General features: G+C 36.2%; 1 protein-coding gene across 1 annotated transcript in view; it reads left to right on the forward strand.

Annotated features, from left to right (window-relative positions):
- The first annotated feature begins 294 nt into the window (after positions 1–294).
- ANO3 (anoctamin 3) overlaps positions 295–18,684 on the forward strand; it is a 111,159-nt gene continuing 92,769 nt past the window's right edge. Inside the window, exon 1 of the mRNA XM_079310090.1 lies at positions 295–555. Coding sequence (XP_079166216.1) covers positions 387–555 — 169 coding nt within the window. The 5' untranslated portion in view covers positions 295–386. The remainder of the gene's footprint in view (positions 556–18,684) is intronic.

An 18,684-nucleotide genomic window follows, 5' to 3' on the forward strand; every position in this document is an offset into this window, starting at 1 on the left:
TCTCTGCTTTTGTTTGTCCTTGCTGCTTTTCTGGCAGCTGTTCAGAAATGCCATAACGTGGTTGTCACTGCAAGAACAGCAGAACTTTTTAAAGTAGTAGTTTTGTATTTTAGAGATGCAAGATCTTTTAGATGCTCCAGAGCTGGAAGAACAGCTTCATGGAAATAGAGTTTCTCTGTCATTGATTTAAGAAAAAACGACAACAACAACCCAAAAATCCTGAATGTTCTCCACTGTTAGAATATGGGGTTTTTTGTTTTGTTGTTTGTTTGTTTGTTTTAGTTTTGATTTTTTTAAGTTTGTGACAGAAAATTATTTTCAGACTGCAAATTTGGGCGAGCTGAACTAAAACTCTCTTCTCCTTTTATTCAGTTCTGTTTTATTTAATGTCTGCTGAAACAATCAAAATGTCAGCTGTTGTAATTGAACTGGATAAGATTTCTTCAGATGAGACTGAGAGCAGAAGGGATTCCAAGCCAGATTTTAAGCAAGGGAAATTCTGTCACTCTGATGATCATGGTTCCCAACTTCGCTGCTCACGTTCTGCACCAGCTGGTAAGCATCATTTATATCACTTACTTCCTCAAATCTGTGTCTACTCACTCATGTAACATGAGAAAATTAAACTGTGAGACCCAGCCAGGAAAACAGGAATTGTTGCTGTCATGCAGGCATTACAGGAATTAATTTTGAGTTCATAAAAGGTTAGAAACAAATGGTTGTTTAAAGAGAATCTGTGTCTCCTGAGCCCTCCAGCACATGGTGGGATAATCCAGGAGACTGTCACCTTGGCATTACAGGAATATGAGCTTTCTGCAGTTTTTGTGTAAGTTATAGCAGTCTGAGCTGCTGCTCAGGTAAGAGACTTTGCAAAGTGTGTCTGTAAGCTGTGCTCTCTAGTGGCTCCTTGACTGTTTTTTTTTTATGGGGTTTTTTGTCATATGTAAAGAGGCAAATGCAGATTGCTTGCTTTTATATTGGGCAGGTGTTATGTATAGGTAGAACAAGTTAACAAAAATGTCTAATTTTTAAAAAAATTCACAGTAATGAAAAATATAGGCTGTAGCTATGTAGGATTGTCTAATGTAACTGAGGGAACATGCCTGCATTTAATTCGTTGAATCTCTGTTAATCCCAAATGTCTTCTTAAGTATTGGATAGTTCTTCACCTAGAAAACATCTTCTGAGAATGACTACTCTGATTTATTTTGGTCTACATACATACTATGACTTTCCCAACTCCCAAAGAATAATTTGATTTTCAACATGTTTTCACTTGTCCAGAACAAAACACATACTTAGCAAGTGGAGAATATCTGAATGTAATTGAAACTCTATATCCTGTGATTGGCTAAAGTAGGTAAATATATGAATCAAATGATAATATTTTTAACTCTGCAACAAATATTTGGAACATTTTCCAAATATGTTTATATTTATTGTTATTGTTATTGTTATTGTTATTGTTATTGTTATTATTTTATTTTATTTATAACTATTTTCTAGTTATAAATTCAGTTCTTATACATTAACATGGCCAAATGGTTGGGATCTTGCTTTTGCAAGAAAAGCAGATGACTTGTGCTTTATCTAATAGAAATTTTCTAATTTCTCTTTCTCTAAAGCCTTCAGTAACATTTGTAAAACAGAATTTTCACAGCCAATGGACTTCTGAAATTTTCTCTTGTATGTCAGCAGAGTTTGCAAGGTCAGGAATTAGGTGTCTGTCTGCTCCCCTGGGATTATTAATTATGCAAACTATCACATAATTTTAAAAATACCTCTTCTACCCCACAGCAGTGTCACTAAAGAACTTGTTCATGTGCTCGATGATGTGCTGAGCTGTTTCCCTTAAATGACAAATAAAGCTTCTCAACCTATCTTGTTGATAAAGAATTAAATGAACTTCCAGCAACATACTGTTGTTCAGAATTCTGCATGGAGGTAGTAAAAAAACACACTTTCTTTTGATTCTTCAACTCAAAAAAATTCTTTTTTTAAAAAAAGGATTTGTCATGTGAGTATTTGTTGCAAACATGATTTCATATTCCTGATGCAGAAACAGGGATAACAAACATCTCTGACAAATGTTTTGCCCGAATTTGGAGATTTTCTTTGTTTATATCTTTGCAACATGAGCACAATAAAATAAATACTGATGCATTGCCTTAGTGTTTTGGAGTGTTATGAATGATCTTAAAGGAAATGCCATATAATTTTCTTGCCTTCTAAAATTTTCCTTATATAATATATATATACAAAATAAATAAAATATATTTATTTTACCAGTCTTTAGGCAAGCCCTTTGTAGTTTCTAGTTCTGTGCTGTGTTGGTTGAAGTTTGAATGGAGAAATATAAATGAGTCCCATTTGGCTTCCACCTGTCTTTTCCTGAAGGGAATTTCTACTTGCTCAGACATGGCTATTGATACAAAAAAAGCAGTGCTTAGTTGATGGACTACAATGATGGACCCTATTTCTTTGAGTAGACTATTTACCAACAATGCTGCTTGTCAGGCAGAAGAAAATTTCAAGCAATGGTAATTAACAGAATTTTTTCCCTTAGAATTTATGTTTGGGTTGTTTTGGTTTATTTGATTGGATTTTTTTTCAAATGTTAATATGAAGATATCCAGGGAAATCAACAGCCTACATCTGGGTGCTGCCCTGTGGTTTGCTAATTCAGCTTCTCTGCCCCCAGGGACTCCACTTCCACAGCTGCAGCCTTGGGAATCTTATATTAAGTGTCAATGAACTTTAGACTTTCAACTGTTTTGGTTTTTTGTTTTTTTGGGGTTTTTTTGGTTTTGTTTTTTTTTTAAAGGGTTTTTAAAGGACTCTTATAAAATTGTCCATATCACCAACAAATGGTAGGTGAAAGTATGTAAGCTATGAAAATATAATACTTAAACACTCAGTGACCTACAGAAAAACTGTAACAGGGAACATTTCCTTGTTCTTCTATTCAATTTGCCATTCACCACATTATTTCTTTTGAGAGGCCAATTGTTTAAAATTTATTATACAGTGTTTATCATATAAGCCTTTTGGTATATGAAGCATAGAATCCAATATAGAGAGATTTCACTTGAGCTTTCCATATAGTACTGATGTGCTGCTACTTTTAAACATACAGAAAATGAACTGACAAAGTTAAGTGGTACCCTGAAATAAAATCTGATGCTCAAGAAATGTTTCTGGGACAGAAAAATATTAACCAGATTTTTTAATTTGTTTTATTTTCAGTTATGATGCAATTACCACTCCTGAGGTCAATTTTTTGGGCAGCTGTACATACATCAAAATATACTGGAGATTAATAACACTAGAATAAGAACAAAAGTATTGCTAAGTCCTAAGTACAGAGTAAAGAACTTTTTTCCATTTAGAGGCTTATTGAAATCTTTAGGGGTTTATCACTTGCATAAAAATATTGAGACATTGAATCAAGAAATGAAATGTGCTGGTTTGGCACTAGAGACAGCCCAGGGAAGTGACTTTTTCTTCAAGAAGCAGTTAGATTTTTGTCTGACAAAAGCAATCAGTGCAGTTTCTAGTAATATAGTGATGTTTCTGCCTGGTTGAAGGGAAACCAATGCAAATGTATAACCAAGAGAGTCGATGAATGCCCCAGGGGCAGATCAGAGACTGTTGCTGGCTTCATGGTGCTGGGATTGCATGGGCTCTGGAGGAAAGCCTGAGTAGAGCAGTGACATTCTAGACACAGCAGGTAACGTGGGGACTGACACTTAGAGATGAAAAGCAATCTTTAAAAATCAAGCTTATCTTGATTTTTAAGATACTTATTCTGAAAAGAAGAATTTTTAATACTATATATATATATATATATATATATATATATAACATGAATGCAAGGGTCACAGCCACAGCAGTTTATCTTCACCAATGGAAAACGGGCTGCTCCAAATATAGAAGTAGAGAACCATTTCTTTGTTGTACTGGCAAAAGTAGAACTTCCTCCAAGACCTGATCTATTTGATCTTCACTATTCTCACAGCCAGCAAAGCTTATCTGAATATTGCTGATTTTAATATTTGTGTAGATTTAAACCTTATTATCTCTGATATTTGCTTTACACCTATTTGGTTTTGCATTTAATGTGGTTCTTTCACTGCTGAGTTTTTTGTGGCTCTGTGGTGAATGCAGGTGAAGATAAAGGGGGGAGAATATTAGTTCATACAGGGATGGAAACTGGGGCACAAATTTATAGAGTATGTTCTTGGTCTTCAGTGCTGGCAAGAGTCAGCCTTCTTGCTACAGAGCCTCAAGATGTACCATGAGCTGTAACTGGAAGATCTATTGCTCTTTGGCACTCCCCGCTGAACTAAAATTTCATTAATAAAACACAAAATGAGCCTATATCTAAATAATAATTCAGTTAGCAGAGAGGCCTAACATACTGAGGCATTCACCTCTGCCCCGGGGTCATGACTTCTACCTTTACATGGCTTGGATAAATGGAAACTGAATTGAATATTAAAATTTAATTTATTTTCCCAGAGGCATCATTTCCCTTCTGTGCACTTCCTTCATTTAATGGGCTATTTACTTTCAGTGGAGAATGGGGTTGTTCAACAAACTCAGAGAAAAGACACCAATGACTTATAACAGTGGATTTTATTTCCCAACTATCCCAGCAGCAAAGTCTATGTAAAGAATATGTTGACCTCACAGATCAAACTTTCCTTGATTTAAAATGTGAAGTCAGTACTTACAAAACAGATGAGTCCAGACTTTGTAACAACAGTGAAAAAATGGAAGCAAGAGTGAAGTTTGAGCACTCTTCTGTAGCACAGTGTGTCTTACACTTGCAAAGCCTGAATACAACAGTGAAATACTTGTATCTTACCTGTTAGAAGTGGGTCTGTATGCTTAAGTCCTTTTTACCTAAATAGTGAGCATAAATTCATAAGCAGGTCTCCAGTATATCAGAAGATGCAAAATGACTCAGTGTAGATGAGGAGGTCTCTGAGGAATTTCAGGTTTCTTAAAAGTTAAGTCTTATGTGTCTATATACAATGTATTTTAAAAAACAGGTCTGAAGCTTGTGAGCAGTATAAGTAGAATGGACTGATGGCCATGGATCAAAAACTTTGGTAAATGGAGGATTCTCCTCTGGTGATGCAGAATGAAGTTGTGTTTCATGTTTGAACACTGAGCTAACTGTAAACTCTGGTTGCTGTGTCTAGACAATATGCATTCAGGAAACAAATTATGTAATTCAGTACATTGTATATAAGCTACTTCTTGCAGTGTTAGAAACCCCAAATATGGGTTGTTTCATTGTTCCACCACCAAAAATGTATAGAACCTCTGGTAGACTTTAAACCCTTGTGATATTTGTATCAGCATTGTAATATTATCTATGTTAATTTGCTTTAAAAAACCAAAACAATAAACTAAGAAAAAAAACTTCCTGAAAGCACAAGTTTAATAAAATTTAGAAAGGATATCATGGGAGAGAGGGTTACATGGAGTTATCTGTGCAGGGAGCTGAATGTTATAAACAGAAAGTTCTGAGTGGTTCTGGAAAACACAAGTGCCTTTTTCCGAAAGTACATGGTGAGAAAGGATTTGGCTGCCTATCAGTCTCAGCCCTCAAATGTGATGTTTTGCTGGTAAAATAAGAAATGGGGAATGGTATATTGAGGAGTTATGTGTTCATAGATGCAAAGGTATTTGTAAGCATTTAGATCTCTCATTTAGATTTTTGTGCTCCTGCCTCTGTGGGGGAGAGGGAAGTTGCAGCCCCTTGGATCCAACCACATCAACCTGTTGTGGCAGAACAATTATATCAAAACTATATTGGCTGCACTGGCTGTATAGTTTTTGGAGTCAAGTAGCCTTGGGCTTCTGTTTTGAAGATTTGACAATTTCAGATAATTATTTCTAAAATGTATATATTCTTTTGTGTATAAAAATAAAATAGCTGGCACTTCTAAACAGCACTCTGAATTACATTATATATCATAATTCTTTTAAGTAAGCAAGTCTTCCTTATTCTGCTTCCACACTTTTGTGTTGTAATGCAATGGGCCTTCTGTAAACTCAGATTGTAGTCAGATGCTAATGTTAATTATTTTAAAGTATTGTTAACAAGAAAAGTAGTAAATTGTTAAATGAATTTGATTTGAAGTCACATAATGAAGTATCTAGATCAGTCCTACCTGAGTATTGAAATGCATATTAATTTCTACAGTGTCTTCTTGAATATCTTGAAAAAAAAATTTCTGGTGCTTACTTTTAGAAAATAAGTTCTCTTCTTAGCAAAGTCTTCTTCTGGTAGGTTCATTCACTGTTCTTTTCCTTAATTTGTTTTTCTACCATTCTTTTCCTGATCTAATGAGGAATAACAGGCCAGTCATAGTAAGCATGGCACTGGAACTGTGAATAAAAGGTCTGAACTGATTTTTATTTTCCCTACCTAGGCATTGAGAAAGAACTAAATATCAGAAATTCATGAAATCACTAAAATAACTTGAGTAATTTCACATTTTTCTCATCTTATTTTGATGCACATTTGCTTTTTATATTATAAAGGTTTTGATTTTGACACTCAAAAATATCAAAGGAAAACACCCTTGTAGAAGTAGTTTACTCAATCTTTCCTTCACCCAAAAAACTCTGTGCTGAACCTGAAGAAGAGAATTAATGAATTATTTACCTGAACCACCATCAAAATCTCATGTTGCCATACTCTGGGTTCCTACTGTCTGATTCTCTTTTGACCAAGGATGAGACATACAAGGTCTACAAGTTTTCTCTTCCAGGATCCTGGCTGAGGCAAGCTCTGTTAATGTGGCTTTAAAGACAAAAATACTGAGGGGTAGGGGTTGTTGCTCTGTCAGCTTTAGCAAGGCAATTTTTTTTTTTTTTTTTTAAATTCAAAGCCATTTTAACAGAATAACGACTGGATTTAACAAAACCAGTCTTGCAGAAAGGCAGTTTCTGAAGCATATAAATCAAAGTACAATTATATTGACCTGTGTGTTTCTTAGAAGTATCTGTCTTGAAAAGTCCACAAACTCTGGAAGTACTCTCCCATAAAATACAAAATACAAAAACTAAGTAGAATATGAATTTGCTAGGATGGTTGGGTTTCCTGCTCTTTGTACAGAACACTTAGTGTGAGTTGCCAGTTGCTGCTCACTTCAATTGACTAAAATTTCTAGAGAGAAAATTGGAGTAATTCAGGAATAAGGAACTCTGTGTCTGTATATTTATGCACCTCTTTTATTTTTCTTTAAAAAATAAAAACCTAAGACATAAATCTTCTCAATTCACAGGCAATCAAAATAAGTTGAATAATGTTTATTCCAAATATTGACATCTTATTCTTGTTGAGAGTGATTTTGCCTTGTCCCCTGACTAATTTAACTAAATGATGTAACAAATACTCAGGGGGGTTTATATTTTTTCTTCATTTCTGGAAGAACGCAGTTTGTACATAGTTTTCACACAGGATATGACTGGCTTGCTCACTTACCTCAGGAAGGAAATAGCAAAGGCCGCTCAAACAAGTACAAATAGTTATTCTTAATTTATTTATGGACATCTTGTCATCCTCAAAATTCACAGGCAATACATTTCTGGCATGTTCTTTTTCTGTTAATGGTTATTGTAGAACTAAATGTGATGCCTATTACTTTCCTTTTTATGAAATTTTGTTTTCTGATGTTCTAATTTTGATTTCCTTGTGAATTCTTTTGCTTTGCTGGGAAAAGTAAAGCACAGATAATGGGGAGGTCTGGGAAGGGACTGTCCTTCATAACCCAAAGGAATCCCTATACAGACAGGTCAGAATCACTTGTTTGATATCCTGTTTTGGCAACAATCAGTAATGGCTATTTAAGAGGAAAAAGTAAACAGGAAAGCATGTTGTTGGTCAGGTTTCCATCTTCAGAGATGTCCTATCACTTGATCCAACTTGGCAGCACTGAAGCACTGCAAGAGTTATGGCATTCAGCTGGAGGAAAATGAGCCGCACAAAATGCAGAGTTTGTCGCTGGAGGCAGATGCTCCATATCCCTGCCTTCACCTAGTTCCAGCCTGGGATAAAGGGTGCAAAATGGGTTGGGGGAAAGAAAGACTCTCTGCAACTGATCATTTAATGGTTAGCCCTGAATCCCCTAATAACTAGCACCAGGAATTTGACTCATGATCTTCTTTCCCCATTTTGTCAGCAAAGTTGATTCCTTTCTTTCTATATATCTCATATTTTTCAAAGTTTAACAAAGTCTGTTACTCTCTTTTTTTTTTTTTTCACAAGAAGAAAACATTCTCTTCTTCCTTTTGTTTTAGTCATTATAAAGCACTTGAAACAATCTTCCTCTTTACTCAAATCCCTAACTTTGTTCTTGGCCTTTACATAAAAGTAACTTTTCTCATCTGCCCATCAATACTTTTGGTTTCATTTCATTTGGGACTTTTCACTTTACCTTACTTTTTTTTGTTTAGTTTTCTCATTCTTTTCCACTTTTGAAGTGATAATTACTTGTAAGTATAATATATTTTAAACATGCATTTTTGCTTTCTTTCTTAACAGCAGTTGTTTAACTTTCAGGTGCTTTCAATACCTTAACATTTATTATGCCACTTTTTGAATACTCTGATTTGTTTCTCATTTTGAAACTGCAACTTTTTCTTGTGGTGCCAAATGGACAAGTTTCCTCAGGAATTATAAGGCTTTGTGCTAACTTGGGCTAGAAAACAACTGGACCTTAAGTTTTGACTTCCTTGTTTACTCTTCAGCCCTTCCCATTTGGCCCTTTTCATTCTGTTTCAGGGTTGCCAGTAAGCTCTATGTTTGTTACTATTTTCACATTTAAAAGAGAAAGGGCACAACTGTGGGGACACTTTATTCGGGTCAACATTTGTAATTCTGCAATTCCTTTTAGATTATCTTGATATCTTAAAGGCTTCATTCTTGCAGAAGGTACTCAGATATTACAAGATGCCTTCTCAATGCATGTTCTTTGGCATGATTTTAGTAACTAGAATCAGACAGGCAGAGTGACTGGCAGTGTTTGGGATGGTGTACAAGCCTAGGATTGATTCTTAAATCTCTACTAATCAAACAGTCAGATATGACCATTATTGAGCCTGGAGTTTCCAGTACTTTCTTAACATAAAAATCATAGTCCTACAGTTGCACTGCAGATGAAGGTATAGGGGTGGTGTCTGGTTCTGCTTTGTTTAGAAGTAAGACTTGGAACAAAAGTTAACTTTTTAAAATTTTCTTCTTTTGTCTTTTTATTGGGGTTTGACCTCTGCAGGCAACTAAACACCACACAACCATTCACTCTCTCCCCCACCAGTGGGATGGGGGAGAAAATCCAAAGGACAAAAATGAGAAAATCTGAGGTTGAGATAAAGACAATTTAGTGAGTAAAGCAAAAGCAGTGCATGCAATAAAAATTTTTAATCTTTTGGATGCAGAGCTGGGAATAAACACTGCCAATTATGTCAGGATTGCATTATATTGATTAGATTTTTTTCCATCACTGGCTTTCAGAAACTAAAGGAGTATGCTCTAGAAGAATAGGAAACAAAAAAACTGTGGAAGAAATGTATTATTTTTACCACAGTAATATGAAACACAGGTATGATATGGTGATACAGCAGCAAAAAACCTTCTTCACTTTGAAATTGTACACATATCTGAGGAAGAATTCCAAATGGAATCAAACTCCAAATGCTGCAGAATGCAAATGTTTTATCTGTTGCTAATATGACATTAAAAAAAAAAAAAAAAAAAAAAAAAAAAAACATAAAAGGAAAACTGAAGGCTTAGAGGTACCTGAAGAATTAAATGCAAAATATGGTTTCAGAAATGTAGATTGTATCAGGAGGAATTCTTAACTTCTGCTGTTTAAAGTTAATTTCTTCACAAAATGTGAGCCAACTTGGGGAATAAGAACATAAAGGAGATGGACAATCCAACTTAGTAGAAGAAATAAAATGTGAAATCAGTTTATCTAGAGGGAAAGAGGAAAAACAAACTGAAACTCAAGCTCAAAACAAAGAATGAAAACTCAACATCTTTTTTCATCTGAGGTTTTTTTCTTTTATCCTTTTTTGAAGGTAAAGCAGAACAACATAAGAATAATGAGTCTTTGCCCATTAATAAATTTCACAGTGTTAGCTTTGTTTTTCAATAACAGTTTTTGGGAGAAACTAAGAATATGATTCTATATTTGAGTCTAATATGCCCTTCTTCAAAACAAAGTGGGATTTATTTTTATTTTTTTGGCTGAAAAAATGAACAAGTTCTAGACTAAGTGCGGGCTACAGCTCTGGTATTCCTTAACTAAATGGCAATTTAAATCAGTGTTAAACTCGATTGTGGTTTATAAGGACATGGCAAAAGACAGAATCTTGTTGGTAATTCTGTGCTGGCTGAAATTTTTCTGGGATTGGGAAGTTGGTTTTCTAAAAGGAGAAGGAAGTGCTTTATTAAAAAATTTATTTATTGCAATAGTTGGTTTCCTGGTTCATGTAAATTGATTATAAAATATTATCTTTTACCTTTTATGCTATCTTTTGTCTTTTGAGTACTTAGTGACAAGAATTGTATTTTAAGATGCCCAGTCATCAAGAGGACTCAGTTCTATTGTTCAGAACAAGTTTCAATTATAAAATTTGGCTTTTAGGTTGCACTTAAGTGCACAGTTCTGTAACTTCTAATATTCCATTTGTTACATGAGAGCAAATTCCACTGTTCTTTTCTGTGCAACAGTCTTCCTGTACAAAAGCTATAATTCCATAAATATCTTTGCAACTTAATTGAACTGCATACAAGTATGTCTCTTGAAGCAATACAGATTTTTCAAAATTTTAAAAGGATTTGAGAATTTCTGGTGGTGAACAATTGACTTTTTTGATTGAAAACTAAATTGTCTTTGGAAATATGTTGGGCATCAGAAAAGCAGTTTTCACTGTTTCTACTAACATAAACTCTTTTTTTCCCTGTCCAGTAAGGCACAAGGCAGTTAAAGCTTATTCTTTTGTAGCTATGCCCTTAAGTTCTGTATTTGTTCATATAGTGTGAATTATGATATATTTCTGCTTGCTGCTATGTGTTTTTGTTCTTTTTTTAAACAAAGTCCAATTGTTGAAAGAGGAGTTAGTTTGAAGGCTGTTACTTTATTTGACTACCTTGAGATTGTTCTTTTGGCTTTCTCTCTTCTCTTGCTTTGGAAACAAGGGAGTGGCATAAGAAAGTTTGACTGAATGATACCTCAGCTGCTGCCCTGGTCCTTATTCAGGAGACACCTTGAGCAGATGTCACTAGCTATTTTCAGGTTTCTGGACTCAATGGGGTAGCCTGAGGAACAAATGGTGGAACTAGTTAAAAAAGTATCTTCCTCAAGTCCTTCCTTCCCAGATGCCAGAATAGAATAAATAAGAATTGCTCTTGGTGGGGTGCAGCTTAACTTGGCTTGATAGATGTCACATTTCAAAGACCAGACATGTCAACAGTTACTAAAATGCTGTTTCTACTTTTCAAATAAACAGAAACACGTCTGTGTTTAGCTCTTGAAGGGAAGAATAGAATGCAATTCACAGTTTATGTAATATGTAAACTCCACCTTAGCCTTTTAAACCTAAGCTTGCAAACTGTCTTGAAAATTTTTCAATAAAACTATATGCCTTCTTTCAGATCATGTAGAATGCATAGCTAGTTTTATGAGAGCACTGTTTTCTTCTTGCCTGCTAGAAGCCTGAGCTCACAAACTGACCTGCTGTGGCTGCAAACACCCAGGACCTTGCCTGCCAAACCCTCTGTCCCAGTGTCACTCAGTGTCCAGCAGCCCTGTGTCCCAAGGACCAGCTCCTCTGCTGGGCTGGAATGTCTCTCCTGGGAAAGCACACTAGCTCTTGGTGCCATAAGAATACTTAGGGTAAAAATGTGTTTTGCTGCAAACAATGCCCAAATCTATTCAAACCCTTGAATGGATTTTAGATGAGACTCAACAGACATGAATAATGCAGCAGGGAATCACTGATGATTAAAGCATTAAAAATGGTTTACTCTGCCATCTGGTATTGTTGTTACTCTGCTGGCACCATGACTTGCAGATTCCTGTACATGTTGCCTCTGAGAAGATGTGTAAATATTTTTCTCTGCCATTATCATTAAAAGCTGTAAATATGTTTGGGAGGAAGAGTATGGCCAAGATCAGTTATGTGCAGAGAAAAAAAGAAAATCAAGATCTACTAAGAAATAACCTGTAGCTGTTATCTACTAACACTTACAGCTTTGTCAGTTTTTTGGTGACAGTATTTGGTGTGTAGCTCTTGCTTACCTCTCTTTTCCAAATGAGATGACATGAACTCCAATTTATATTATTACACTTTCATAAAGTGCTGTTCTGAGTTAATAAAAATGTCTGTAGTGTCTCTGGCTAAACCAAACATAGCTGCTTACACCATGGAGTAAGAAATGGGGTTTCACAGTCCAGGGTGCAGGTCTTATGTTTTTGATTGTGTGAGCCATTATGATGTGTATGGTTCTCTGCATCCCCATGGATCCCATGGGCTGTGAGTGGATCTCTGCATCCCCATGGATCTCTGCATCCTCATGGATCCTATTAAAATGCTATAAGCAGTGCTAAAAATTAGATTTTTTTTTTTCCTGTTGCCAGCTAGTCTAGTGTTCTGCCTGCTTCATGTTAACACTCTAATTTAGCATCTCAGATATTTCAGGTGCATTTACTGTAAAAATACCTAGAAATGACACTGTAAAATCCTAAATGTCAGGATTTACCTTATTATTATGTGATGTGCAAAAATTGCTCTTTAAGCAATTGATTTAGAGTGAAGACACAGATGAAACAGATTTCTTCAGACAAGGAGTAGTAACACTTTGCATCCTTCTTTCAAGCATAAAGTGCCTGAAGCATCTCAAAGAATATTAGAAAAGTTAGTATGCATTATAGGGGTTAAATGAATACAGACCTGGGATTTTGTATAGCATCACAGAATAAGATGATGATGAAGAGGACAACTCAACTCTTTAAATTGCTCAATTAATTCAGATTTAATACTAGCAATTTTAGCAAAGATGCAATATTAATGAAAGCTCTGTGTTCATTCATCTGGCATGATGAGTCTTTGATGGTTTTTATAGAGAAGAACAATGTTGCTGTATCCTGTTAACAATTCTGGGCATGATTTTTCAACATGAAGTGTTTGCTTCTATCATTCAATGCTTTGCAGTGTCCTGCCCTTCAGGATTTTTTAGACTGCTGACTCAAACTGTGGTTTCAGATATCAGAATGAAGAAACTGGGAAACCATGTAGTTCAAGTCAAAGACAGAATATCTTCAAAAACCTTTAATGCACATAGAAGTACTGTAGAAATAATTGTAATTACTTCTAAGACATTGCAAAGCTACCAGGTAGAAAACTCAATCTGTTCTCTTTTTTGGAAGTTTTTCCCACTCTTCAAATGAAAGGATGCCTGGAAAGGCTGACCTGGAACAGAGACTAGGCAGAGCAAAAGAAATAAAATAGATATTTATTGCAAGGATTCACCTTGGGCAGGGCAAGAGCCTGACCAGGGCCATACCCAAGTCAAACCAAAGTGGATCCTGGTCATGAGTTTTTACATTTCTATAAGTTTTGGTTCTTCTGCATACTGGGATCTGTGTCCAACCACAGCCCCAGGCCATGAATTTTCAGTCCCCTGTCTTGCCCCCTTCCCTTAGCTGTTGTTTGTGTATTTTGGATACCAGTTGTCCTTGATTCTCTAGTTAGGAAGGGATTGTTTTGTCTAACTACCCAGTGAAGAGGATTTACTAACATCTAATATGAAGTTTCAGAGTGACACACCAAGAGCAGAGAATCTGAAAAATATAAAAGCTAAAACCCAAGGCATCAAAGCATATACTTCAGAAGAAACTTTCCCATTAACTTGCACAAAATCTTAATATGAAGAAACACAGTAATACAAAAAAAATATAATTGATGAGAACTTGGTACTTCCATAGCAAAGGATCTGCTCCAAAGTTCTGATCTCATTCCATGCTGTACCCTGTGGTGGGCTATATGCCATCTAATGACTTTTAAAAATAAAGATGTATTTTAAAGAAGCAAAATCAAATCACAAATACCAAAAGGAGTGTTACCCTGAAAGTTTCTACCATCTCTTGGTATTTGAAGGAACCTTTATTGATATCCATAAGTACTAATCTCTGTCTTTGAGCACGTGCATTATTTTAGCATTATTTTCCCACAGAAAACAGCCAGAAAAAGCTCCAGAAAACAGCCGCTAGCTCATCTGAGACTCTCTTGCCACATTGTGCTTCCTGAAAATGAGAGACACAGAACTGTGGCAAGGAGGGTTCCACCCAGGGCTCTTCCTTTAGGCTTTTAAATTCTGGCTTTGAAGGTATGGCACATTGGAGTTGGGGGCCTTTTAGAACCAACAATATTTTGAATTTCAACATATTCACATCCTAATCTGTTGCCATAAGGCACTGTTTCAGATCACTTAATTTTTTATGACCTAACAAATTCCAATTCTCTTGTCCAAGGTGATGCAGGCTCACTGTCATTGAAGGTCAACACTTTCCCCAGTGCAACCTTATGCAAACTGAATGGAAATATCTAACAGGGGGCTGTTCTCCCCATTTCCATGATGAATAATCATTATTTCTTAGATAATTTCTTCATTTAAGTTAGTTCTTCAGTATTTTAAAAAAAGAACTGTATGCCTGTACCTGTGCTTAACCACTGATGTGTAAATGAATGTCCTCTGGTCTGGTTAGTGACATGAGAATTATACACTACTATAACTTAATTCATTAAATATTTGAAACAGAAATTAATGACTTGGTTTTTTAGTGGTTGCTGGGTTCTTTACCATATTTGAGTAACTAATATGCTCTTGCTGACATAGCACAGCGTTCAGAAGCAATTGCAGGGAGCTTGTGGCACTGGAAAGGATTTCTGAGAGCTGGAGAACGCTGGAGCAAGGAGCTCATGAGCCTGATGAAGTGCAGATGGCCCTTTATGAAAGGAAGGGCTGTGGTCTGGCAATCACCTCAGGGCATGGAGTTTCCTGGTTCCCTTTTCAACTGCTCTGCAGTCCTGCTTGGGTGGCTGTGAGTCAGTCAGGTGAGCTTTGTAAAGCTCTGCTTTCTCCTTCACAAACTGCTTTAGCACCCATGCTCTCAGGGTGCTCTGCATCTCCTGCCTTTCGAGATAAGAGGTTAATTTCTACATATTTGTATGTTGCTGTTCATTATCACTGGGCTCAAAAGTGAAAGGGAATTGAATTTAAAAATGGACAATTGGTTTCAGAAAACGCTACAAAATTTAATTGCAATTACCAAAGGAGCAAAGTCTGATGGTAACTGCCAGTGGTGCAAAACTGAATGTTCAAATCAAGAGAAATTACTGGCCTATCTACAGAAAATATGGTTTACTACTCTTAATTATACTTTTTTTTTGCACCAGCAAAACTGGTGTTGAACTTTCCATTTTTGGAGGTTTATTGTAATTCTATATAAATGTATGTTAATTCATCTCATGGGGCTACAGCAGAATTCACTGTCTTGAAATATATTTGGGTTTTATTGTTTAAATGGAACACTATTGACACTACTTGAAGCTACTCAGCAAAAGATACACTGCATCATCAAAATCCAGCAACCTATGCAAAATAGTCTTGCTTATGTAAATATATTTTCCTTTGGCATTTCATGGGGTTTTTGGTTAGTTTGTTTATTAGTCTAGGTTTTTTCAATTTGATTTGCTTAGTAAAGTAATTGAATAAAGAGGATAATATTCATTCAGGCTGTTAAATTGTACCAAAACACATGGTGAGATCCTTGCATAAACTCCCATTCCTAGCTCTAAATAAATTTGGAGCTCCCTCTGGTGAGAGTTTAAAATACAAATTTTTTCTCTCATTAGGAAGTTTAAAAGTAAAAGCAAATATTTCATTAGTCCATGAAGTACAAATATATTAAAGAAATCGGATAATTATTTTAGATAATTTGGAGGTGGGAAAAAAACTCTGGAGTTTTCTGTTTCTCACCTCTCAGAATGTTGAAGCTGCTTTCCAGACAGTGCATCTCACTTGTTCTTTTCTGTTTTCACAACTAAGTATAAATGAGTTCCATATCTGAGGTTCAGCTAGGGAATCACAAGCAATTAGTTTTACTCTTTTGAAATATGGTATTCCAGTGATTCAAGCACTTACACTTACCAGATATATTTTCTCATGTCTTTTCCATTATTTCCTGCTCCCAGTCACTAGTATGTGAAATGCCTTTCCTGTGATATTTTAGTGCTTCAATGCCTGATTTCAGTAGGAATGTGAAAAAACATGCACAACTGAAGATTTGTCAGCAAGTCCCTCAATCAGGTTAATTTTGGCTTTGTCTTGAGAAATGAGGGGAAGAAAAGGCTCAGATCAACCAGTTAGGTAAGTAAACTCTATTTTAGACCCAAATCATATCTCTCCCATCTCACTTAGAGGGAGTAATATCTGGCTATGCCTATATGTAGTCTTTTTTTTATGTTTGTCCTGTCAACATCCAGAGAGTTCCCCAGAAATAAGATACTCAGTGTAATAGGAAAGACTTGTACTTTTCCTATGAGAAATTGCCAGTGCTCCAAAGCCCTCATGAGCTAAATATAACATAGATAAGGCCTAGGGAAAATTGTCCTGTGGTTTCCACTCTTTTTTCTTACTCTTTGTAAACTACAGTCTGTGTATTTGGATCTTACTCAATTCTTCAGCCTTATAAGATGTAAGCAGTTAGCATGTCAGTGAGTGTGTAATCAATTTTGCTTGCAACTACAAATTATATTTATGTATCTTTATTTTGCTTTCCAAATGTGTCTTTCTTTTGGTAGATACAGGAAAAATGGCATTGGAAAGATGCAGGGGAGGTTTTTACCAAGATATTGCAGGAAACTTCAAAATTGGAAATTAACTTCCTTTCTGGTCTAGCACCATGTAGGGTATCAATCCAGCCAATTTCTTCTGTAGGCAGACATACCAACCCCAGCCCTACCAGTGGGAATCCTCCTGTCTATTTGGCTACTGGAGCCTGGTGCTGTCAGGATACTTCACAGCCCTTCAGCTGAATGCAGCTCACACCAAGCACAACTGCCCAGGAGAACTTCCTAATGCCTTTGGCATTAAGCACTTACCAGTGCTTTTGCTTTAGCAAAGTGGCTGGGTGGGTCATGGCCAATAACTGAAAAATACAGAAGCTGCCATAGCTGTCTGTGATAGTGGGAGTACTGTGTCTCATATAGTGTAGAGGAAATCTCCCAAATTCCAGGTGTCTCCTATCTACAAGATGGGGTTTGCCTTTTGTTTGTTTGCTTGTTTGTTTTTTCTCCTATGAAAGCTATTCTGAGAGCCACTGCTGTGTATAAATTTTTAAATGCTTATCACAGCAATAATTTTCACTCAGTGGGAATAACATGACATCAAATACCTTCTCCTGTGGTCACATAAATATTTAATTGGTGTGAAATTGGCTTTGGGACAGTAGAGGTTTGAATGATTTCTTATACTTTCCAGAGCCATGATATTGGTGGCTGTTTGGTACTGGTAGAGACAGTTCCCTTAACAACCAAGGAAAAGGTGGGGGAAACCTGGGACTGAATGCCCAGGTGTGGGTAGGGTGCAGACAGATAAATCCAAGGCCAGGAAGGATCAGGCAGGAAACATTTGAGGGTTTTTGAGAAACCTCATAATATCCCTAAGATCTTCTCTCTCCCTTACTCCACTGATGGCTAAAACAGAGCTTTGTTAATCCCTAGATATGTAGGACTCACAGCTGGTCTGTGGGCCAGAGGGGGTAAATGAACAAGGGCTATTTCTGAAAAGTATTCTTTATCAAGGCCATTGGCCTGGAGACTGAGAAGAGAAGAGAAGAAGGAGATAAGAGGGAAAGAAAACCTGCAGCAAGGAAAAGTACTTTCAGAAGAGTCTTGTGAAAAACAGAGGTGGAGATGGGTTTTACAGCAATGAATGTGATGTTGATCAATTGTAACCAATGAACAAAGTGTAAACTTTGCAAAGTGTATAAAAGACAGGCAGCTGTTGTAAGAAAAGGATATCAGCCTTCTGAAATGTAGTGTGTCTATTTGTACACTGACGCATAGAGGACAAAACTCACGGATCATGACAGCATGCAGTTTTAAATTGTTCCTTGCAATTCCTTGTAATAATTAACTGATTTATCTGAAATAAATATAAAGCTCTGCAGGCAGTTGTAGCATGCTCCCTTTTTCCTGATGCCTCTCCCAAAATCTGCATCTCAAAGCATCAGCATAAAACTTGACAAGTGCCTCCTATTCAAACAGTTATTGCACAGAGGTGTCAGTGAACATTCTCCTCCCACCATACTTGAGCATTGTTTCACACTTATTATTTCTCCAGTACTGACAGAATGACAGAAATAAAAGACAGGAAAAGGTTCAACCATCCAAGGCCACATTCCTTGTTTACTCAGGTTCTCACTTGCTGCTGTGTTCTGCAAACACAAGTTCCTTTTTGCAGCATAAACTCTTTCCCCATTGTGTCTTCTTTCCTGCAGAACAATTCACCAGTGTCAAGATGAACTGATGTATGTTATTACCATTTTACCTGCCACACACCACCAGGGAAGAGGTCCAGATACATAATGC

This window comes from Erithacus rubecula (assembly GCF_903797595.1).
Source record: "Erithacus rubecula genome assembly, chromosome: 6".
NCBI lineage: Eukaryota > Metazoa > Chordata > Aves > Passeriformes > Muscicapidae > Erithacus > Erithacus rubecula.